General features: G+C 38.9%; 1 protein-coding gene across 2 annotated transcripts in view; it reads left to right on the plus strand.

Moving 5' to 3' along the window:
• The window catches only part of Tbc1d12 (TBC1 domain family member 12), a 93607-nt gene that overhangs the window by 35993 nt on the left and 32438 nt on the right, over nt 1-25176 (plus strand). The window contains exons 3-5 of one of the 2 annotated variants that reach the window (XM_036168312.1): nt 10848-10963; nt 20351-20433; nt 23290-23407. In XM_036168312.1, the coding sequence (XP_036024205.1) occupies nt 10848-10963; nt 20351-20433; nt 23290-23407 (317 nt within the window). The remainder of the gene's footprint in view (nt 1-10847; nt 10964-20350; nt 20434-23289; nt 23408-25176) is intronic. The other variant, XM_036168321.1, reaches the window with a different exon arrangement.

Consider the following 25176-nt stretch of genomic DNA (forward strand, 5'->3'; position numbering starts at 1 on the left):
AAAACTATAACTATATAGTCTTTAACCCCATCAAAGACCCAAGAAAAATATAATATTACCTGATTAAACAGAAGTGCATAGCAAGCAACTTCCAAAACAAAGAAATGACAGAGACATCTGGCTGCCTAGATAGTCATCCAAGGTTCCTTTGCAATGTTGAAGCATCCATCTTTGGCCTATGGACCTAGAATATCTGATAGACTTTTCTGTGAAGCTGTAATTTTGAAGGATTGACCCACCTTGTCTTGGTGAAGTTCAGCAGTTGCCTTATTTTGTGTTGTGCTTGTCCAGTTTTGATAGTATACTGTCAGTAGTTGAGGCAAGGGTAGTCCCTTGCCCAAATGACCATCCTTGCTGCATTGAAAGCAAACTCCATGTGGAGGTTCTTCGATGCCCATCATCTTCTCTTGAAGTAAATTGATGCTACTAGGAATAGATGTATCTCACTGTCAAGAAAAGCTCTATGTTATCAGAGGGTCTCTGAAGTGTTTGAAGACCATCTATCTACTTAAAATATATCTCTGTTCGACCTAGAAAACATACCTAACATGACTATAAGTTTGATTGTTACAGATGACTATTAACCTGTATTTCTTTATTATCCTAAATAGCTTTAAAGGACAAGAACTTTACATTAAATTTCCAAATGCGCTGCATAGGCCCATATGAGAGTAGAAACACATATATAGTATAACAAAAATAACCTTAAATTAGTGCGAATATACAAAAATATCCTTAACAATAATAGAAACAGTGTTTTCTAACAAAAATAACCTTAAATTTATATCAGTATACAAAAATCCATACCAATGTAAAATATTTGAGATTAGTAGTTGGATTTTAGTTTAAAGTCGATTCAACAGTCTACCCTTTTATGCTATCCTTTCCATATACTCCCCTTTATTTTCAAAAAGAGATCCTTAAATCCAACCCCCCTTGCTTGTTTCCTCCCTTTCCATGACCAGTAACAGCTTGCAAACAACCCCCTAAATAATGACAAACATTTATAAACCACCAAATGACGCATACATATTTTAAAGAAAAAGTCAAAATAGCCCTGGCTAGCCTAGAACTCACCTTTTAGATGAGACTGGACTCAAATTCACAGAGATCCTCTTGTCTTTGCCACCTGGGTGCTGGGATTAAATGAGCCGCGCTTCTGTATGCTGTGAGCAGTGGGCTCTGTGTGAATGATACATGTTGGACACCAAATGTAACAAGTCTTTCTCTGTCCTGCCAGCTCCCAAATAATGACACAGAGACTTCTTATTAATTATGAAAGTTCGGCCTATAGCTTAAGCTTGTTTCAATTAGCTTTTATAACTTAAATTAACCCATATTTTAAAATCTGTGTTAAAAAGAAAAAGTGGTTAAATCTATGTTCTGCCACATGGTGTTTCCTCTCTTCCATCTTGCACCTCCTGTCTCCTCTCTCCATCTGGCTGGAGACTCTGCCTTTCTTCTTCCCAGAGACCTCTCTGTCTCCAGAAGACCTGCCTATACCTTCTACCTAGCTATTGGCTATTCAGCTTTAATTAAACCAATCACAGTAATATATCTTCACACAGTATGCAAATATCCCACAACAGATAGTGTCTAATCTTAAAACAAGATTTGAAGAGTTTGTGTAGTATACAGCAGACATTGGTCCAATTGTGATATATTATGTAAAAATAATATCTGGAGGCTGGAGAGATGGCTAAGCTGTTAAAAATGTGTACTGCTCTTGCAGAGGACCTGAGTTTAGTTCCCAACTCATATCAGGTAGCTCATAACCATCTGTAACTTCAGTTCCAAGGACTCTGATACTGTCTTCTAGACTCTATGGATTTATGTGCAATCCCCCTACCCCTCACACACATACACCTTATTAAATGTCAAAAGCAATGGGGGCTGGAGAGATGGCTCAGTAGTTAAGAAGTACCTTATTATTATTAAGGACCTAAATTTGATTCCTAGCACCTGCCTGTGACTTCAGCTCTGGGGAATCTTAACTCTTGCTTCTGAAGGCACCACTACACATATGGTATACATAGCTACACACACATATACATGATTAAAATTAAAATACATTTAAAAGTAAAATAAAATCAGCATAATAATACATGCCTGTAATTCTAGTTTGGGATTTTAGGATGCCTTGCACGAAAATCTTGAGTTTCAGGCCAACTGAGGCTGCCTCAAAATAAATAACTTTTTCTTCCAATGTGTGTGTGTGTTCGAGCCAAAAACCACCTACCCCCACCCCTTGGTAATGTGGCATTGTATTCTTAAAATTCCTTCCTGTTGTCTGGAGGTAATAGCATCTTTAGGGAACACTGAGAAAATTGGGATAATGGTCAAGCCCTGGGAAAACTAGCTGTACCATTGGTTGTCCAGTCTGTGTGTAATGGGAAAGTGTAGGGCTTATCTGAAGTCCTGGCTGGAGTAGTCTGTGAGGCTGGACCATCTCAGCTGGCAGCTTTGTCAGATCCCCTGGGACTGGAGTTATACACGTGAGCTGCTATGTCATCCTCTGGAATAATAGCAAATATTCTTAACCACTGAGCCATCTTTCCAGCCTTTTTAAAGATATTCTTAAACTCTTCTGCTGTTGTTTTGAGATACTCTACTGAAGCCCAGGTGGACCAGGAGCTGGCTGATGTGGAAGGTGACTCATTTCATCTGGTTCCATCTCCATAGTGGCTAACATTTAGACACCTGTGTGCCACCACCCTGGTTTAATAGACAGTACTGGGGACTTATGCTAGGTAGGCACCCTGCCAAGTGAGCTATACTGCCAGCAATCTATTAAGATAGGCTTACTGAATTCTTCAAACATGGCTATTTGTTAAATGGAATCACTTTTTATTTCATTTAGTTTAGAGCATGCTGTAAGAAAATTACTGAGACACTGAGAACATTGTTAACCTAAAAAAGGCTCAGAACCTCTTCATCATAAAGTTTAGCATGCACTGTGGAATTAACTTTTGCCTAGTTAAATGTGGTGGCTCACAGTTGGATTTTTAAAACTCAGGAGCCTGAGATAGATAAGTAGGTTGTCATTTTGTGATTAGTTGGAGGCTAGCCTGGGCTTTAGGCAGAAGGGCTACAAAATGAAACTGTTGGAAAAAACCTACCAACCAATCAAAACTTTTGTTTATAGTTTTTCTAGATCAGATTCTCCCTCAAGAAGCCAAACAGTGGTCTAGCTACTGAAGACTTGTTCAAGTATTCATTTTTTTTTCTTTTTTACATTTTTTATGAGTAGTGTGCATGTGTATTCACTCAAATACCACAATATATGTGTGGTGGCCAGAAGACTGTTTGGGGAGTCATTCTCTCTGCCTGTGGGTCCTGGAGACTGCACTCAGGTTATCAGCTCGGCTGTAAGGGCCTTTGCCTCCCATGGTCCTCCTCCTGTGCCCCTCCCTGTTTGTTTACCTCCCTCTGCTCTTCTCTTTCCGAACTGTCTTTTATTCAAGGTTGGCGTGGCTTTCTCTTTATAGTAATTTGATGTACACTTACAACTTTATGTGTCTTGAAGCACTTTTCCTTAGCTTTGATGTTTGAATTTTGTAAAGCATTAAAAGTAGAAAACTGAGCCAGGTAGCAGAGGCAGGCGGATCTCTGTGAGTTTGAGGCCAGCCTGGTCTACAGAGCCAGTTCTAGGACAGCAGGGCTACACAGAGAAACCCTGTCTCAAAAAACCAAAACAAAACAAAAGTATAGAAAACTGTATTTGAGACCCTTCACCATGTATTAATTTCTAATGACTTTTTATACTTATAGTCTTAAATGGAAAAATAAACAAAAAAGAAGGTATTAACATTACAGCCATGAGAAAGTTGATACTTCATCAGCTATTAAGACTGTAGGAAATGAATTATAGCTAGTGACTCAGGTATAATGTATGTATAATGCTGAAAATGTGTTAAAGTCAAAATAAATTCCTGCTCCATGTGGTGATGTACTCCCGTAGTCCCAGACCTTAAGAAGTGGAGGAAGGAAACAGGAGTTCATGGTCATCTTTGGCTGTATGATGAGTTTGAGGTCACCCTGAGATACAGGCAACTCTTTTCCAAACATACGTATATAAGCAAATACCTTTGAACATTCCAGAGAAATCTCACTTGCCTTTGACAGGCTCAGCAGTGAGATACAGGGGCCAAGAACAGCGTGACAGTTGAGTGTGCAGCCACACCCACCTTCTTATGTGACAGTTGAGTGTGAAGCCACACCCAACTTCTTATGTGACAGTTGAGTGTGCAGCCATACCCACCTTCTTATGTGGGTGCTAGAGATTCAAACTTAGGTCCTCACTCTTGGGGAGCGAGTGCTTGTAACTGCCGAGCCATCTCTTCAGCCCCATTGGGTAATTTTTTTAAATAAAATTTTATGTGCTGGAAGTTGTGGCCACACCTTTAACCCCAGCACCTGGAAGGCAGATGCAGGTGGATTTCTGAGTTTGAAGCCAACCTGGTCTACAAAGTGAGTTCCAGGGCAGCCAGGGCTGTTTCATAGAGAAATTCTGTCTCAAAAAACCCCAAATTAATTAATTATAATAAAATTTGATGTGTGTGGGTGTTTTGTCTATGTAAAACGTGCATGCCTGGTGCCCACAGAGACCAGGTGGTTGTAAATCACCATGTAGGTGCCAAGAACCTAACTCACGTCTTCTGGAGAACAGCCCGTGCTCCTAACTGAGCTCTTTCTCCAGCCCTTGTAATAAATATTTTTTAAAGCAGTTATTAAAAAATGAGTTGCCATATTCTTAAGAATGAGTATAATGTTTATGGACCATAATTCCTTCTTTTGTTTTTAATGGAAAGGCACTTGCCAGATTATACACTAAGGAACTAAACATGAATTTAAGGTTTGATTTATAATTTTTTTCCTGTAATTATCAATGATACAAGTAACACAATTATATTTTTTATGAAATATAAGACATTATAGGATGATACTTTCCCCCACCACCTTTTTAAGTCTTTTAAGTTTCTTCCTTTTGGCCAGTGAGATGATGATATAGGGGGTATAGGTGTTGCACATGGTAGAAAGAGAGAACTGACCTTGAAAGTTGTCCTCTGACCTCCACACATACATACTTATACACAAAAATAAAAAAGTAATATATTTAAATTGATTTTTTATTTTTGCATATGAGTATTTATATATATTAGATCTCTTTTCTTACAACTTATTTCAAGAAAGCCTGACCATATGTAATGAGCTTATGTTTTATGTGTGTGAAATTTAACCATCATGTTTTATATAATTTTTCATAGATACATGAAGTTTCTAAGTGAAATTTGGTTAAATATTTTAAAAATATTTTATTTATATAGTAAATTATATTAAGAATCTGGTCAATTTTAGTGTTATCCTTGTTAGCAGTAAAGAAACATAAAAATGCCTAGTGGTAGGGCACTTGCCTGTCATGTACATGGGCCTCAGTTTCCTTCCATTAGCAGCAAAGGAAAACAAAGCTAACATAAAGCATGTTCTAGTCTAATAGCGAAGTCACACAGAGGGAGATTGGGCCTCTAACTTAATGATCAAGCTCTGAGCCTCAAGAATATTGATAGTATTGTTTGTTGAGGATGATCACATGTGTTCTCTTGCAGGTGTGAAATTCCTGCTTGTGGCCTTTTGAACTATTGGTGAGCCATATTAAAAGTTGAATTTCTAGTATTTCAGATATATTTCCATTCATTTGACCTGGTTTTGTTAATAGCTAAAGTTAGAATATAGTAGTCTCTGACCACCAAACTGCAAGTGGGAGTGATTTCAGATGAGCATGTTGTGAGTAACTATAATATAGTTGGATCCTAGATTGACTATACCCTTTCCAATCTTTATTTCAGCCTGAAATTTCTTTTCAGTAGAAAATGAACTGGGGTGGGGGTGGGGAGCATTGTTTCCGTGTTGTTGACTTCATGTGAAAAGGAGACTTTTGTACTTGGAGGACAGTCCAGGTTTCCATCAGTACCCCTGCCATTCTCTGAATGAAGTTGAATTGAGTAATTAAATCACTTTCGCAGAACTTGAGTAGCAAGTAAAAATGTTTTAAAATACTGATTTCTGGCCTGAGATGTAATTCAGTCGGTAGACCATTTGCCTAGCATGCACTAAGCCCTGCACAGCATAAACCAGGTGTGGTGGCGCATACCTGTCATCCCACACTCACAGTGGGGAGAGTGAAGGGATGGGACAGGAGCAGCTCCACTGTGAATTCCAGGCCAGTGTGGCCTACAGGAGACCCTGTCTTCACAAGAAGGTCACCCAGCTTAGTTAAGTCTTTGTGTTTTAACAAGTCTTTGTGATTTGTGAACAAGTTCTTGGAATTTAATTTTGTTTACATATAGATAACCTTGGCATGAGATTTGACTAAAAACTGGAAAAATAATGTTCTTGAGCACTGTTAAGTTGTCTAGGCTGGGCTGTGTTGAGAGTTTATTCCTGCAAAGTCCTTAAACTTATTAAAATGTAAATGTTTTTTCTTTCTCTTTTGCCACTTGAAAGGGGAGTGAATAACTTCCTTTATGTGTGTTTTACATTCATAATTGATAAAACTATTATGTCTTCCTATTTATGGATGTATAGATTTCATTAAAGTTTATGTGGCTCGAATATTGGGAGAAGAATTCAAAACAGTTCTGGTGTTATACTTGCTAGAGGGGGGATATTAACCTTAACAGGAAAGAAGAGTGAGTGAGTGAGTGAGTGAGTGTGTGTGTGTGTGTGTGTGTGTGTGTGTGTGTGTGAGAGAGAGAGAGAGAGAGAGAGAGAGAGAGAGAGAACTAACAAATTAAATAGGCTAAGAGAATTTGAATGTCAGTTTTTTCCCATGATCAGAAAAGAGTCCTGGAAATAAGTTACAGTTTAAAAATACTCTGCTATTTTTATAGCATTATTAGTTTTAATATCAAGGTTTGTCACGACCCCCTCGACCAGCAAGGAAGACGCACACCGAGCTCTTCTTTCAGCAGTTTACTCAGGAACCTTGAACAATCTTCTGACCCCGGGGAAGGCCCGCCCACGACCTAAATAGTCCCTGGGTGGCCAACCCCAGCCTGCCATGTGGGCACTGCAGATATGTCCAGGTTCACGGAAGCAAGCCAGATCCTAGGACTAAGCCAAATATGGAGTTGTTTACTCCCCAGAGCACTCACCATTGGGAAGGTGGGGGCGGAAGCCAGCGCCATCTTATGGGTGCAGCTGTGCGCAGCTCTCTACAAAGGTTATGTTCAAAATTTGATTCTGTAGTTATCTCAGATCTATATATTAGGCTTGACTAAAGATCAGACTTAACAAAATTTCACCAACAACTGCCAGAAGACATTTACTATAAGGTACTGCTATATATGAGACAGTGATGAATTTTTTGGGGCTAACATTTTAATTAAGCTTTAACTTAAGTATGGGTTTTTTTTTTCCTCTCTTAATTTATAGGTTGTAGAATAAAACTTGGGATCAGCAAAGACATTGTAATTTACCAAATCCTTTTCACTTGGAAATTTCCCTGACTTGGATCAAGCTGTATTACAGTCCATTTGTCCTGAACAGACATAGCCTTGAGATGGTAGAGATGTTCACTTGGAGAGTTTCTTTGTTTCTGAATGTTGTTCTGGTGCTCTCTAATTTACTCATAGTGTGGAGAGGATTTCCTTACTTCTTCAAGAGTAGTGTTCTAAAGTCTCAACCTCAAGTCCAGTCTGTACATGTACATTAGTATACATTAGTGTACATTAGTGTACATTAGTGTACATTAGTGTACAGTACATTAGTGTACATTAGTCCACATTAGTACACATTAGTACACATTAATGTACATTAGTGTACATAGTGTACATTAGTATACATTAGTACACATTAGTACACATTAGTGTACATTAGTGTACATTAGTACACATTAGTGTACATTAGTGTACATTAGTACACATTAGTACACATTAGTACACATTAGTGTACATTAGTATACATTAGTACACATTAGTACTCATTAGTGTACATTAGTACACATTAGTACACATTAGTGTACATTAGTGTACATAGTGTACATTAGTATACATTAGTACACATTAGTACACATTAGTGTACATTAGTACACATTAGTACACATTAGTGTACATTAGTGTACATTAGTACACATTAGTGTACATTAGTGTACATTAGTATACATTAGGCTAGTTTGTCTTTCTACAAGAGAGCTCCTACTATGCTATTCTTTGTTCTTCTCGATTCAGTATTTTATTTTAAAAAAATAACCTTTATTTTATATGTTTTGCTTGCATGTATGTCTGTGAACCATATATCTACAGTTCTTGTGGAAGCTAGACTAGGGCATCATATCCTGAGACTGGAGTTGTAAATGGTTGTGAGCTACCATGTGGGTACTTGGAATTGAACTCGGATCTTCTGCAAGAGCAATCAGTACTCTTAACCACTGAGGAATCTTTCTAGCCCTGAGTTTTTTTCCTTCCTTCCTTCCTTCCTCCTTCCTTCCTTTCTTCCTTCCTTCCTTCCTTCCTTCCTTCCTTCCTTCCTTTCCTCCCTCCCTCCTTCCCTCCCTTCTTCCCTTCCACCCTCTCCCCCTCTCTCCCTCCTTCCTTCCTTCATGGTTTTTTTGAGACAGGGTTTTTCTGTCTTGTCCTGGCTCCCCTGGAACTCACTCTGTAGACCAGGCTGGCCTCAAACGGAGATCCATCTGCCTCTTCCTCCCAAGTGCTGGGATTAAGGCGTGCACCACCACTGCCTGACCACAACTTTCATAAAGTAAAACATTTAACTGAGGCAGCGGTTTACAGTTTCAGAGGTTCAGTCCATTATCATGGCAGGGAGCATGGTGGCATTCAGACAGATGTGGTGCTGGAGGAGTAGCTGAGAGTGCTAACATCTGGAAGGCAATAGGAAGTCATTTGAGACACTGGGAAGTATCCTGAGCATAGGAAACCTCAAAGCCCACCCCTACAGTGACACACTTCTCCTAACAAGGCCATAGCCACTCCAACAAAGTTGACCTCCTAATAGTGCTCCCTATGATTTTGTGGGGCCCAGTTGCATTTAAATTACCACATCCTAAAAAAAAATTCTAGGCTATGGTAGCTAAGTACTAGTGAGTGAAATCTCTGACCACTTTAAGCACAGTTAATTTTCTTCATATAAATGATCAGTTATCAAAAGGTGTGTGTGTGTGTGTGTGTGTGTGTGTGTGTGTGTGTGTGCGTGCGTGTGCGCGCGCATGCCTGCAGAGGCCAGAAGAGGTTGTCAGAATCCCCTAGAGCTGGAGTTATAGATGGTTGTGAGCTGTTCACCATGGGTGCTGGTATCTGAGCTCTGATACTCTATTAAGAGCAGCAAGTGCTCTTAACTGTTGAACAGTTTCTCCAGACTCAGACTGCTTTAAAAAAAAACAAAAATAAAAGTATGAATCATACAGATTATAAGTGAATAAACTTATTACTGATTTTTGGTCAGTTTCTAGGAATGGATTTCATAAAAATTGTAAACATTTCTTTGAAAATGCTTAAGCTGGGCAGTGGTGGCACGCCTTCAATCCCAGCACTCAGGAGGCAGAGACAGGTGGATCTCTGAGTTCAAGGCCAGCCTAGTCTACAGAATGAGTTCTAAAACAGGCAGGAATACACAGAGAAACCTTGTCTTGAAAAACTAGAAAACAAACAAAAAACCCAGAATCCAAAAACTCATGATGAGGTCTTGAGATCATAGGCCTGGGTTGGGGAGGGGGTAGGGGTACCAGATACAGTTGTTTAGCTAAACTGATACAAGTGTGTCATATGTAAGAGTTTTTAATCATAATTATATCCACATAAATACTTTATTGCTTGTATTCCTACTTCCGCTTTAAACACCAACATGTTGCGTATGCTTATTATAATCAAGCTGACTTCTGAATATATGAGCATATACCCATAGAAAAACCCTGTCTTGAAAAACAAACAGAAAAACTCAAATGGAGAAATTTAGATGATTCTACAAAGAATATGTTAACATTGTATCTTTTAATAGAATTATCAGATTTAATGAAATAGAGAAGTATTATAAAAACAGTTTTTTGCTGGGTGGCAGTGGGGCACGCCTTTAATCCCAGCACTTGGGAAGCAGAGCCAAGCGGATCTCTGTGAGTTTGAGGCCAGCCTGGGCTATAGAGTGAGATCCAGGACAGGCACCAAAACTACATGGAGAAACCCTGTTTCAAAAAAAAACAAAAACAAAAACAAAAACAAAAAAAACCCAAAACCCCCCCAAAAAATTTTTTAATTTAGTAGAGTATATTGTGTTTTATGCTATAATTTTGGATATGCTATATTGGTAACTTGTTTAAAATGAGAGTAAGGAGGTGTACTTATAAGCTCAGACTCTGTTCTCTTGCAGTGTCTGTATCTGTAGTAGTTAGAGTCACAGAGGCCTGAGATCTAAAAGACCCCAGTGTTTAGAATCCCAGTGTCACCTTTGGAGAGTTCTTTTGAGCATTGCAGTTGGGTAGTCTGTCTGCTGTCTCAACATTTCCATCACTCATCTAAGGTACAGAAAGTAAGTTCATCTGCTTGTAGATTACTCGGCACTTAGGTAGATGGTACGCTGAGGGCAGTGTAACAAAGAGTCCCTAAGACCACTCCGGTTCATCTAGAGTATTTCTGTCATTCTTTCTCCTAGCACAGCTTGGTAATTTTTAGATAATACAAATTCATAGTTTAGGCTACCCAGGAAATAAAAAAGAAATTTATTTATTTTCTTGATACTTTATATCCCTTATAGCATAATGCCCTTAATAATACAGGTTTAATAATACATACCAAAAATTAGAAAAATCTCTTCATAAATTATATCCTTATTTGCTCTAGGAATATGAAGCACGAACAGGGAGGACCTGTAAAGTACCACCTCAGTCTTCAAGACGTAAGAATTTTGAGTTTGAGCCACTTTCTACCACTGCCCTGATTCTTGAGGACCGACCATCGTAAGTATTTAGTGATCATTAGGTTCATTATTTATTTATATTTAAACTTAGGTTTAATTGTTCTCACTGTTTTACTTAAAATAGAACTTAAATACAGAAAGGGATTTATTTGTTTTGTTTTGAGATAGGATCTCATTTAGCCCAGGCTGGCCTTAAATCCATTATTTTCCTGTTGTACTTCCCAGTGTTAGAATTATAGGATGCGCCGGGCGGTGGTGGTGCACGCCTTTAATCCTAGCACTTGGGAGGCAGAGCCAGGCAGATCTCTGTGAGTTCAAGGCCAGCCTGGCTACCAAGTGAGTTCCAGGAAAGGTGAAAGTTACACAGAGAAACCGTGTCTTGAAAAACCAAAACCAAAACCAGAAAAAAAAAAAAAAGTATTATAGGATGCATCACCATGTATCCTAAAATGAACAGAGAAAAACATTATTGGGGACCAGAGAAAAACATTATTGGGGACCAGAGAGATGGCTCAGGGGGTTAAGAGCACTAACTCTCTTCCAGACAACCCAGGTTCAATTCCCAGCACTCACATGGCATCTCATAACTGTCTGTAACTCCAGTTCCAGAGGATCCAACACCCTCACACAGACAAGAATGCAGACAAAACACCAGTGCACACAAAATAAAATTAAATAAAATCTTAAAAAAAAAACATATTATTGATGTTCAGGCTTTATCTGTACAGTCTCATTATGTAGACCAAGCTGGCCTCCAAGCTCACAGAGAGCCACCTCCCTTTGCCCCCCCACTTCCCCAGTGCTGGAATTAAAGAGGTGCCCCACCACAATGAGCCCTTATAAAACAAACTCTTTATTCTTTCCAAGAATGATGACATACACCTGTAGTCCCTTCTATCCAGGAGGCTGAGATAGGAGTGTCACTTGAAACCACAAATTTGTGATCAGACTGGGAGATATATACATACATTCATACACACACACACACACACACACACACACACACACACACCAATCTCAGAACTGTACCACCACCAATAAAACAAACTTGTTTTTTATGTCTGTTTCTATTTAAATACAGTATTCTTTATCTTACGGCAAGGTATTGTTAGGAGAATTATTTTGGTTTTGATGTTTAGTATATATTTAAGATAAACCTGTCCTTGCTTTTTATATTGTATAACTAATGAATGTCAACTAGCTTATTTACTACTATTAAGAATCTATTCTTGGGCTGGGAGATAGCTTAGTGGTTAAGAGCACTGGCTATTTTTTGAGAGGACCCAGGTTCCATACTCAGTACCCGCATGGCAATTTACAACCATCTGCAACTCCAGTTTCATGCCCTCTTCTGGCCTGTGGGTACCAAGCATGCACATGGTGCCCAGAAACACATGAAGTCAGGTCACCCATACACAAAATAATAATGCAATTTAAAAAGTTTTTTTCTTATGGGTTGGGCTACAGTTTAGAGGGCTCTGGGTTCAATCTCCAGCAAGAATATTATACCCTTACTAAAGCAATACTATTTGTTTCTTAATCTCTTTTCTCCTCTCTGAGTCTCCTGGGTATGGTTCTTTTGTTGTTAGTTTTGTTTTTTTTTTTTATCTTTTTTTTTTTTTCCTAGCATCTTACCACATTGCTGGTCTGTATCTTACCTTGTTGAGCATAAATACAGAATCTGGAGCTAAACAAAAGTAGAATGTTTTGTAATGCTTTCAAAGAAGACAAAAAGCTGGGCTTATAAGTGCATTTAAGACTAAAAAATTATGGCCCTCATACAACTTTTTAATTGGATAGAATTGGGTGTGGGAATAATCTGGATGTGATATATGTCTACCCATGCATCGCATAGTTGATTGGATGGACCTGTCTGGCAGGCGGGTATCGCTCCTGCAGGTATTGCCACTGGTGGGAAATTGACCATGGAGAGATAATGCCAGCACTCAGGAGACAGAGGCAGGTGGATCTCTGTGATTTTGAGGCCAGCCTGGTATACAAAGTAAGTTCTAGAACAGCCAAGGCTATCCAGAGAAACCCTGTCTTGAAAATCTAAAAAGAAAACTCAGAACACTGCCAATTTTGTGGGCACTAGATAAGGCCTCTCTGGACTGACCCTGTGGTTTATTTTCCTTACACATTTAAACATAGTAGAACTTGTGACCTGTGACCTTTACAATGAGAATGAGTTCTGTTGGCTGATAAACAGAGCTCAGGTCTAGAAGGATCTGTGATAAGCAGGATAGACTCTCTTGGTGGAGGATGCCAAAGTTCATAGGGAGTGTTTGATTCACTTGAGAGACAGAGCTCAGTATCAAGGCCTACTCAGGATATTGGAGGACCCAGGAAGGCTGGATCATAGAATAACAGAATAACCACTGGTTGATAGACCGCTTTTCACTCTGGCATTCTAGGTAACTCTCTGTCACTCATTTCCTTCCATTGAAGAAAACAGGCCCATGTGACTGACAATCCTGGTTTCTCCAGTGCTTATTCTAAGCTGTGCTTCCTACACATGTCCTTCCTAATGCAGTGTGTTTGGTCAAAAAGGATGGCCTTCCATCAGAGGAGGACACGTTACACCCCCCTCAACCTCCAAATGAGTTCTTAATGTAGTAACTTTATTCTCGATAATTTTTACATTGATTTTCTTTTAAAGCTTTTTAGGGATGTGGTAAGAGGAGCTGGGAGTAGTGACTCATAGTTCTTATTCCAGCACTTGGATGGCTGAGACAAAAGCATTGCTGTGAGTTGGAGGCCAACCTGTGCTAAATAGTGAGATTTGTGCAACCCTGGGGTATGCAGTGAAATCCCTGTTTGATCCTCCCTGTCCCTCACCCCAGCAGTTAGTAATGAGACCATTAGAAAGTTTCATTTCAGGCTTCAGGTATAAAAATGCACCTGTTCTTAGGAAAGTCGTTTGCAGGAGAGCAAGAGTGATGAGACAAGCAAGGGAAGAGTGTCTGGTTGAGGATCTGTGTCTTTTATTGAGTCCTTGTTACCAACTTCACTCTTCCACTGCTGTCTACTTTTTTTTTTTTTTTTTTGTCTTTACATTTTTTTTCCCTTACTTATTTTACTTTATGTGTATTTGGGTGTTTTGCCTGCACATGTGTCTGGTGCTGGCTGAGGCCAGAAGAAGGAATTGAATATCCTAGAACTGGAGTTACACTTATGAGCTACCATGTGGGTACTGGGAACCAAACCAGTGCACTTAACCTCTGAGTGATCTCTCCAGCCCTATATCTACTTCTTTGACCCTTTATGGCAGCCTGAACCAACAATTCTTGAAGTAATATGATTTGAAATTGGCTTGAAATAATATTCCATGCATATAATTGTATGTAACATTAGTCTGCCAAAATTATATAAGCACATAAAAAGGACTTCTGTTTTTATTCTGTTGATCTAAAATTAATATAGCAATTAATTAGAATTAAGTATTAGAATTAAGTTTTAAGAATTAACATGATCTCTGTGCCATTCAACTCTGAGTTGCTATAATGAATTCTTAAATTTGAATGGGGCTGTTTTATAAGGGAAATGATTTATGTACACTTACATAATTGTCATTTAAACCTACAGTATCTTTCAAAGGTGCTTAATTACTCATTATTTATCTCTTCAATGAGTTGAAAAACAGGTGTAGAGAAATGAAGTAAATGAAAATTCAGTGTTGTGAAGGATAAAACCAGATGGAAATCCATGGGTACAGCGTGAGCACCTACCCTTTCTCTCCCAGATTACCTTCCAACAGATTGTGTCAGATAACTTCTATTCAGTGAGAGGCTGAGAAGCTGTGGCAGAGTGCTTAGTAATTTTGTAGTTTTTTGTTTGTTTGTTTCTTTTTCAAGACAGGGTTTCCCTGTGTAGCTTTGACCTTTCAGGAACTCACTTTGTAGACCAGGCTGGCCTGGAACTCAAGAGATCCGCCTGCCTCTGCCTCCCGAGTGCTGGGACTGAAGATGTGCATCCCCACCGCCCAGCATAATTTTCTATGTTTTTTGTTTGTTTTTCTGTTCATGGATACAGACAGGCTCAAGTTAGCCTTTTTTTTTTTTTGGTTTTCTGTTTCTTTGTTTTGAGGCGGGATCTCACTATATAACCCAGGCTAGCCAGAACCCATTATGTAGATCAGACTGACTTCAAGCTGGCAGAGAGCCACCTGCCTCTGCCTCCTGGGTGCTGGTTTACTTTAGAATTCAACTTACTGGTAATGACATTCTCTTAGCTGTGACACATCATCTATGAGAACAGTACAGAAGGGCAGAGGGCTGGAGAAATGACTCAGTTGGTTAAGGGTACTTACAGCCATAAGTACTCAGAGTTATTGTCAGCAGTCAGTTACTGTCAGTGGTCACCTTGACACAAACCCAGAGTTACCTGAAAAGAGGGAGCCTTTTCCTAGTTACTAATTATTGCAGAAGGGCCCAACCCTGTGGGCAGTGCTACCCCTGGGTAGGTGGTTGTGTAAGAGCAGGCTGAGCATTAGCCAGGGGAATCCAGCCCGTGAAGCAGCATTCCTCCACTGTCTCTGCTTCAGTTTCTGCACCCTAGTTCCCACCTGCAACACCTACAGTGGCTTGCCTTGGTTATGAGCTGCAACATGGAACTGGAATAAACTCTTTCCTTTTTAAGTTGCTCTTAATCAGGATGACCTCATCAGTGAGAAACAAACTCAAACATGGTTATTGCAGAGAACCTGTTCTTGTGATTCCCAACCCCCATATCAGGCAGCTACAACTACCTGTAACTCCAGTTCCAGAGAATCTGATGCCCCTTTGGCTTCTGTGTGTACCTGCATACACATAGTACACATAAACTCACAGAGATACACATGCAGACATATAAAAATAAATAAATCTTAGGAAAAAAGACACAGGATTTCCTCTGTAGCATGGAATTGGTGCTGGAAGCTTCCTCCTGTGTAAGCTGAGTGATAATGTAAAGAGTTTCTTTTTTTTCTTTCGGGACAGGGTTTCTCTGTGAAGCTTTGCACCACCGTTCCTGGAGCTCACTCTGTAGCCTAGGAAGGCCTCGAACTGGCAGAGATCCGCCTATCTCTGCCTCCCAAGTGCTAGGATTAAAGGTGTGTGCCACCACCAGCCGGGGTGTAAGGAGTTTCTTCACTGAAAGAAACCTGTACTTGGTTCTCCCTTTTCATTTCCTTGTTTGTTTCCGTAATTTTAGATACATCTGCAGTCACTCAGTGTATAGGGTTCTTCTTACACTTCATGGGATTTTATGGTTCAAACTTTTCCTTACAGATGGAGCAGTGATACCACTGAAATCTCATTTAGATGATTTCAAATACAGTACTTTCTATAAACTTATCCTTTTGTTTATTTTGTATATGCTTTTTTTCTCTACTAATCTAAGTAAAAATCAAGTAATCCACTGTGGTTGATATATTGTGCACCCCAATAAATTTATCTGCAGGTCAGAGAACAGAACAGCCACAATATTAAACATAGAGGTTAGGCAGTAGTAGCACACGCCTTTAACTAGCATTCCAGAGGCAGAATCCCTGTGAGTTCAAAGCCACACTGGAAACAGCCAGTCATATAAACTCACGCCTTTAATCCCAGAAAGTGATGGCAGGAGTCAGAAAGGTATATAAGGTGTGAGGACCAGAAACTAGAGCTGGTTAAGCTTTTAGGCTTTTGAGCAGCAGTTTAGCTGAGATTCATTTGGATGAGGACACAGAGGCTTCCAGTCTGAGGAAACAGGATCAGCTGAGGAACTGGCAAGGTGAGGTGGCTGTGGCTTGTTCTGCTTCTCTGATCTTCCAGCATTCATCCCAATAACTGACACCAGGTTTGTTTTTTTATTAATAAGACCTTCTAACAATTCATGCTACAATCCACAGAGAAACCCTGTCTCAAAAAACAAAAAAAGAAAACCAAGAATCAAGAAATCAAGAGTATGGTTGTATCCAGATACACTAATATGTTGCTGTGTGTCTCTTCAAGTTGTTAAAGAAAAATAAAAAGAAAATCACTGATAACAACAGTTTTTAAAAAGTATCAGTGGGTAAAATTGCTTCTATTTTTCTTCTAGCAACTTCCTTAACAACTTCCACAACAACAGCTTCTGTGAGATAGTGTCTCACTACATGGCTCAAGCTGACTTAGGATTTGTAATCCTTCTGCCTCAGTTCCTGAGTGCTGGGGCTATATGTGCACCAGTACCAAATAAATAATAGAAATTCTGAAAGGTGCCAGTGAAAAGTGACTATGGTTGTATGAATAAGAATGACCCCCAGAGGCTCATTGTCTTAGTTAGTGTTCTGTTGCTGTGAAGAGCCGCCATGATCAAGACAGCTCTTATAAAAAGAGAGCTTTTCATGGGGCTGGCTTATAGTTGCAGAGGTTTAGTTCCTTCCTTCCTTCCTTCCTTCCTTCCTTCCTTCCTTCCTTCCTTCCCTCCTTCCTTCCCTCCCTCCCTCCCTCCCTCCCTCCCTCCCTCCCTCCCTTCCTTTCTTTCTCTCTCTCTCTTTTTTTTTTCAAGACAGAGTTTCTCTGCCCTGGCTGCCCTGGAACTTGCCCTGAAGACCAGGGTGGCCTTGAACTCAGAGATCCCCCTGCCTCTGCCTGGGATTAAAATAAAAGTGTGTGCCACCACCACCTGGCAGGTTTTGTCCATTTTTGTCGTGGGCAGAGCATGGCAGCATACAGGAGGAGACACTGAGAGTTCTACAGGAAACAGGGGGGACACTGGGACTGGCTTGGGCTTTGGAGACCTGAACCAACGCCCCCATGCCCCCTTCCCCATCCCCACACACACTTCCTCCAACAAGGCCACACCTACTCCAACAAGGCCACACTTTTATGTTTTGTTTTTATTAAGAAAATTTCTATTCACTTTACATACCAACCACAGGTTCCCCCCTCTTCCCTCTTCCCTCTTCCCTCTTCCCACCCCCAGCCTTCTGACTCCCCATGGGAGACCTTGATTTGGAAAGTGCGGGATGGGGGTGGGTTGGGGAGAAGGTCTCACTTGTTAATCCCTTTCAAAGAGTGCCACTCCCACTCCCCCGATGGCCTGTTCAAACAGGAGCCTAGGGGCCACTCTCATTCCAACCCCCACACTCACACGGTGGCCCTGCTGGAGGAGGTGTGTCACTGGGTGGGGCTTTGAGGTTTCAAAAGCCCACACAGGCCCAGTCAGTCTTCTTCCTTTCTTCTGTTCCCCCCCCCCCCCCCTCTTTCTCTTTCTCTCTCTGTTTCTGTGTCCCTGTTCCCTCTCCTTCCCCTATGGATCAGGATATATAGCTTTCAGCTACTGCGTCCACACACCCCCTTATTCACTTCTTAAGACAGATGTAAAAATTAGTGAATTTTTATAAAAGAAAAACCACCCTAATATCTGCATGTACTGGGTTTTTTTTTTTTTTTTTTTTTTTTTGCTTTATTTACTGTATAGCATATAGTTATCTAGCAGTTGTAGTACTGAAACTCTTCTCTTCAAAATGTCAAAGATTGCGGAGCATGGCAGGACTCAGGCAGAGGCAGGGTAATCTCTTTCAGTTCAAGGCTAGCCTGGTCTACATAAAGAGTTCCAGTGAAGTCCTGTCTCAAAAATAAAACAACACAACAACAAAGATTGATAGGATAGTCACTGTATGGTTGGCTCAACTTTGTATTTTAATAGTTGAGCCCTGTGATGCGTGTTCATGTTTGATGATTGAAGAAGTAAGCACAGAACTTAGAATTAAATTGTAAGCCAATTTTTCATGTATTGTTTTAAGAGTTTGTATCTAACACTTATTTTGAACAGTCGTTTTCAAAACACTGAAACTGCAATGAAGAAAAGGACAATTCAAGATTGTCTGTAAATGCCAGGGGGTGGTGGCAGCGGAGCATGCCTTTAATCCCAGCACTCAGGAGGCAGAGGCAGGTGATCTCTGTGAGTTCAAGGCCAGCCTGGTCCACAGAGTGTCCTGGTCTACAGGACAGCCAGAGCTATGCAGAAAAACCCTGTCTCAAAAAAAAAAAAAAAAAAAAGGAAAGAAAGAAAGAAAGAAAGGCAATATTGCCTGCAAACATCAGTTTCCTAACTAATTTGTAAGTGGCAGGTTGGGATATTTGCCAGTCTCTGTTCCCAGCATGCACTGTTAATGCTCTTTACTTTTCCAGGTGCTGGAAACTGACCCCTAGTCCTCTGCAAGAGCAGCCACTGCTCCAAGCTGCTGAGCCTTCTTTCCAGCCCCTCATTCTGTCTACCTCTGTCTGTCTGTCTATCTACCTATCATTTATTTCCAAGACAGGATCTCACTGTGTAGCTATGGATGTCCTGGAACTCACTATGTAGATGAGGCTGGCCTGGATCTCACAGAGATCCGCCTGCCCCTGCTTCCACCTCTCTACTTCTGGGATTTAGGATGTATGCTACTATGCCTGTTTCCCATGCTATTACTTTAAAAACAATTTTTAATTCTTCTTTTAGACAAGGTCTCACACTGTTGTCCAGGTTCGTCAGGAACTTATTGTATAGCCCAGACTGGCCTCAGATTCATGACAGTCTTCTTACTTCAGCCTCCCAAGTGCTAGGATTATAAACATGAGTCACTGCGCCTGCCTCTTGTCAAATTATTCTTAAAATGTGTACAATTTTTTAGTTGTATGTCAAAAGAGTTATGAAAAAAGAATTCTAGGAAGTGGGTATAACAAATAATCTAAAGTTCAGATATTTAAACATTTTAGATCTCACATTGCCTAAGATCTGAAATGTTTAAATATCTAAACATGAGTCAACAGATGGTTCAGTGTATTAAACTATTAAGTTTGAGAACCTGAATTCTGACTCCAGACCCATATAGTAAAAGCTACAAGTTGCCCTTTGGCCTCCATACAGAGGCCTTTCCCCCTACACACACACATACACACACACACACATGTAATACAATTAAAAAAATAAATACGGGGCTGAAGAGATGAGTGATCTTGTTCTTTCGGAGGACCTGGGTTCAGTTTCCTGCACCCACATGGGCAGCTCACAGCTATCCTTCACCCTTCTGGCTCTGCAAGCTCCTACACATGCAGGACACAAATACATAAACTCAGGTTCACATATATACTTAAAATACATAAATCTTAAAAATAAATGTATGTTTACATATATAAACATGAAGTATAAATGTCCATATATACCATAAATATTAGGAATCTGGATTCCGAGTTTGTTTTGAAATGTGGAGTTCCTTTCTTCCTTTCATTTACCTTTTCTTCGTTGTTGAGACAGACCAGGCTAACCTCGCAGAGGGCCTCCTGAGTGTTTGGATTAAAGACCTGCCCCACCATGCCCACTCATTTACATTTGCTGTGAAAATAACTTTAGGTTAGCAATTTTTGTATCTGCTTCTAAAAAGGTCATATGTTTAAGAGTTGTTTAAAATTTGGCCTTTTTGTTTTTTTCTTTTGAACAGGAATCTTCCTGCGAAGTCTGAGGAAGAAGCCTTACGTCACCGGCAGGAGTATGATGAGATGGTCGCTGAGGCTAAAAAGCGAGGTATATTTCACTCACAAGGCTGTAGTTAATTTGCAGGTTTTTAAGTGATTTTATTGTGAAGATGATCTTATTTTTCTCCAGCAATTTTTATAATTTAGGTTTACATTGGGGTTTGTTGTTTGTTTTGGCTTAGGTTTTTAATTTTATTTTAATTTTTTTGAGACAGAGTCTCACCATGAAGCCCCTATAGCCTTGAGCTCATCATCTTTTTCAGGACTCAGTCTCTTAGTTCTGGAATAAGCCACCATGCCCAGATTTAGTTTGTTGTTTTCTTTTTTAAGAAGATTATAAAGATATTATCCTGTTGTTTCACTTGAATAGTATGTAGACTGTTTTCGGCCTTTTGCATTATTTACATTATTTTCTTGCAATGACAGTGACTCTTCCTGTGTTACTAGGAGTTTCTATAGTACTCTGAGAATATAATTGGAATCTAACTTTGCTTTTATAATTAGTAAAGTCTATCTAAAGTCTCAGTGTTGTCATTGTCTCATAAATACTATCATTAGTGCAAATTCATGTTTTAATTCATTCCTTTTTCCTCCAACTCTCTCTACCCAGTATATATGAGTGTACTTTAACAGTGTATATAAAATGCGTTGACCATTATTAGTTAAGGATACATACTCATTTTTTACAATATATATAATATATAATATTTATTATACATAACTTTTCTAATATATATAAAGTTTATTTTGTATATGTTTTAAGACAAAATTTATTAACTGATTTTTTTTCCCTTTGTCTTAAGTGAATGGGATGGAGTATGTAATACTAGCATATAGTTCTGTTTTATGCTACTGCTTTGGAAGTAAAGTTGTGTCTTTAATGTTAGAGTAAGCATAATGTATGGAAGCCCAGTAATGGTCTTCTAAAATGCCTAATTACTTGAACATTGGTTGAATTTTTTTTTAAGATTATTTATTTATTATGTATACAGCATTCTGCCTCTATGTATGCCTACACGCCAGAAGAGGGCACCAGATCTCATTACAGATGGCTGTGAGCCACCACATGGTTGCTGGGAATTGAACTTAGGACCTCTGGAACAGCAAGCAGTGCTCTTAATCTCTGAGCCTTCTCTCCAGCCCACATTGGTTGAATTTATTTTAATATATAGAATTAAAAATATTTCTTGAGTTCAAGGCCAGCCTATAAAGCAAGTTCTAAAACAGCCAGGGCTACACAGAGAAACCCTGTCTTGAAAGACCAAACAATACATAGCCAGTAAGCTTTTATTTACTACTTTACCTTGACTTTGCTATTTGACTAATATTTATTGAGAAGTAGATGGTACATTGTATAATAGAAATAATAATAAGTTGGGAATGCTTTAGGCTTAATCCCACTTTATGTTATCTCTGGCTGTGACACTCTGAGCAGGCCCACTGTTTCCTTAAATATAAAATTGGAAGCAGGTGACTAGGTTGGGTTTTCACCTCTTGTTTACAGCTTCTTTCTTAAAAACATCTTATGTACAATAAACATACATGAAACATAAATGTGGAGCCAGTGCATGGCTTCTCGTTTGCCTCTCAAGAGAGTTTCTGAGCACTCACAAAACACAATTTGAAAATACTCTGGCTAGCTGATCTTCTACAAGTTCTTGCTGGTTCTAAATTTTTTTTTTATATCTATATATAACTTTTAATGTCTTTGTTTGTCTTTTTGAGACATGGTTTCTCTGTGTAGCCCTAGCTGTCCTGGGACTTGCTCTGTAGACCAAGCTGGCCTTGAAATCACAGAAATCCATCTGCCTCTGCCTCCCAAGTGCTGGGATCAAAGGCATATGCCACCATCGTCCGGCTTTATAACTTTTTACTTATAGCCCACTTATCTCTATATTTGAGGCAGCTTTTGTTCCAAAATTGTGACCTCTAAATTTAGAGGTGCTTTAGTTTTGTTTGTTGAGAAACTTTTATTTTAACCTAATTAGTAAAATAAAACACCATGCTAAAAGGTGTTTATATAGTAATAGTGTCGTTAGCAAAATTATTTTTAATGTCATATTTATGTTGAGATTAATAAATCCATTGTGAAAATGGCTCTTAGTTAGTTGCTTGCAGTTTTTTAATATAATTATTTTATAAACAGATTTCATTTTGTAGATTAAGTAAACAAAAATATGTTGCATAACCAGCATAGTGGTAGTACATGTGAGGACATGTATTTGCAGGCCTAGGGAGGCTGTGCTAGAAGGATGTAGTACATGTGAGGACAAACTAGTATACATAATGAATTCTAGGCTATCCAGGAAGAAACCCTGTCTTAGGATACCCTGGGGATGTAAATCAGTTGGGAGAGTGTCTGCCTGGGTAGACCCTCAAAATTGCATAAACCAGGAGTGGTGGCACACACCTGTAATCCCAGCACTTGAGAGGTAGAAGCAGGAATATCAGTAGTTCAGGGTTATCCTAGCTTCATAACAAGTTTGAAGCCAGCCTGGGCTACGTGAGACCCTATCTTAAAATAATTAAAGGCTATTTTCTCTTTTATAAAAGAGAAGGGCAAAGAAAGGTGTAGAACAGCCAGAGACAGCATAGGCAGCCTTGTGGAATTTTGTCTCAATGAAAACAAAGCAAAACCAAAAAGAACCAGAAAGCAGTAACAGCAGTTTACTGGTCATTTTTTAAAAATTCTTTTTGCCCTTTACTCCATTACTTTTGTAAGATAAGTGATACTTTAAAATGATGTTAGACAAGGATTTTGTTTTTCTTCTTTTTTCTCCCTTTTTCTTCCTCTCTACTATTAGAAGATTGTTCTTGAAGGAGCCTTTTTGTAGACTTAGGTACAAAGGAAGGGATTTTGACCTAGCTCATTTGTATTGAAATAATTCTTACTTGTTCAAAACAGAAATTAAAGAAGCACATAAAAGAAAAAGAATAATGAAAGAACGATTTAAGCAGGAAGAAAGCATTGCAAGTGCAATGGTAATCTGGATCAATGAGATACTGCCCAATTGGGAAGTGATGTAAGTAAGCAGATTTTCCAAAAGTTTAGTGTCTCTCCAAAGAGTTCATCTTTTCCAAGTCTATATTACCACTTCTCAGCATATATCTTATGCTGTAGCTAAATTTTACTATTAACCATTACCTGAAACTCATGTTTATCTCTACTCCTTCATGAACTCCTGTCTCTAATGCATACTTTTCTTACTGACCATCCTCTGTACTGTCAAAATCTTACCTGTCCTCTGGAACCCATGGAATATGAGCTGACTCAAAAAACTTTTAGTCTTCTGAATTACCACTTTTCTTAATTCTAATATAACACTAATTGTAAAAGATTCATTATTGGAAGAACTCGCTAAATAGAAAAAAATATTATAAGGTACATTTATCAGATGTTAAAAAATGTTTCTAAAGTTGAGTATGATGGTACATGCCTGTGATCCCAGCAATCTGGATGCTGAGACAAGAGGATTGCCAAGAATTTAGTGCCAGCCTGGGTCATAGAGTGAGTTCCAGACCAGCCAGAACTACCTAGAAAGATAGTATCTATAAATAAATAGATACATTAGAAAAGAACGAAGAATAAAAGGTATTTTTAAATGCTGTTCTCTTAACTAAGAAAATACATGAAATATGATCTTTCCCCTGTAAAATTCCTGTAGTATTCTGAGGCTACCATTCCTCTTGCCCCGCCCCCTTTGGTCTTTTCTTTTTTGGCAATATTTCTACATATGTTTACCTTCCCTCTGGACTGAAGGGTTGAAGGATACCTTCTGCAGTGTATGCAGGATCTACATTGACAATTTGTTAAATATTGGGAATGTGACAGACACAGTAGTCCCATTTATCTACACTCTCACTTTGTGAAGTTTCGGTTGCTTGTAGTCTGAAAATGGAAAACTAACTAATTAAATATAAATAGAAAATTCTAGAAATTAAAACTCAGAAGCTTTAAATTGTGTGCCCTTCTGAGAAGCACAATGAACTTTATTCTGCACTACTTTGTCATGACCATAAATTATCTTTTGTGCAACATGTCCATGCGGTGTACATGGCCTGCCCATTTCTCACTCAGTGACATTTCAGTTACCTGAGCTACTGTTATATATTGCAGAGCTTCTGTTTAGTAACTCTTCTTTCACTTATGTAAGAGTAGGGATGCTGGCCATCACATTTGTCAGAGAGAAGCTGTGAAATACTTCCTTTAAGTAGAAAAACTAGAAGTACCCCATTTTGAGTTAGAGAGAAGCAGTATTTATATAACATTTATTATAATATGTCCTTTTATTGTTAGCTATTGTTCATTTCTTATTGTGTCCAAACTATAAATTCAAATTTAACGTAGTTATATTTATGTAAAAATAATCTCTAGTTTGATACTATTTGTGATTTTGGAGTTTAGAATATATTCTCTGCAGATAAAGAAACTCTTATGTTGTCTGTGTTAAGTAATTACATTTGAGTCTTAGTACTTCTATAAGGCATTTATATTTTACTTACATTTATCTTACTCAAAGTTATCTAGCTCAAGGTTGGAGAAGCTAAGTGATTTGCTCAAGGTTATACAATGCATGGTTGAACTAGATTTGAATCCAGGTCTGATGGCAAAGCCTCTACTCTTTCAGTGAATGACTGTTCCTTAAAGTCAAGGGCTTTAACCAGACCTTACCCATCTTTGTGATTTTAGTTTTGTTATTAAATTGGCAGTACACTTTATGTCCTTTTGGTTTTGAATAATTTTCCATATGGTTTGTATTTTCTGATTCTATCTTTAGTATAAGTGACACTG

Source organism: Onychomys torridus, chromosome 1 (assembly GCF_903995425.1).
Source record: "Onychomys torridus chromosome 1, mOncTor1.1, whole genome shotgun sequence".
NCBI lineage: Eukaryota > Metazoa > Chordata > Mammalia > Rodentia > Cricetidae > Onychomys > Onychomys torridus.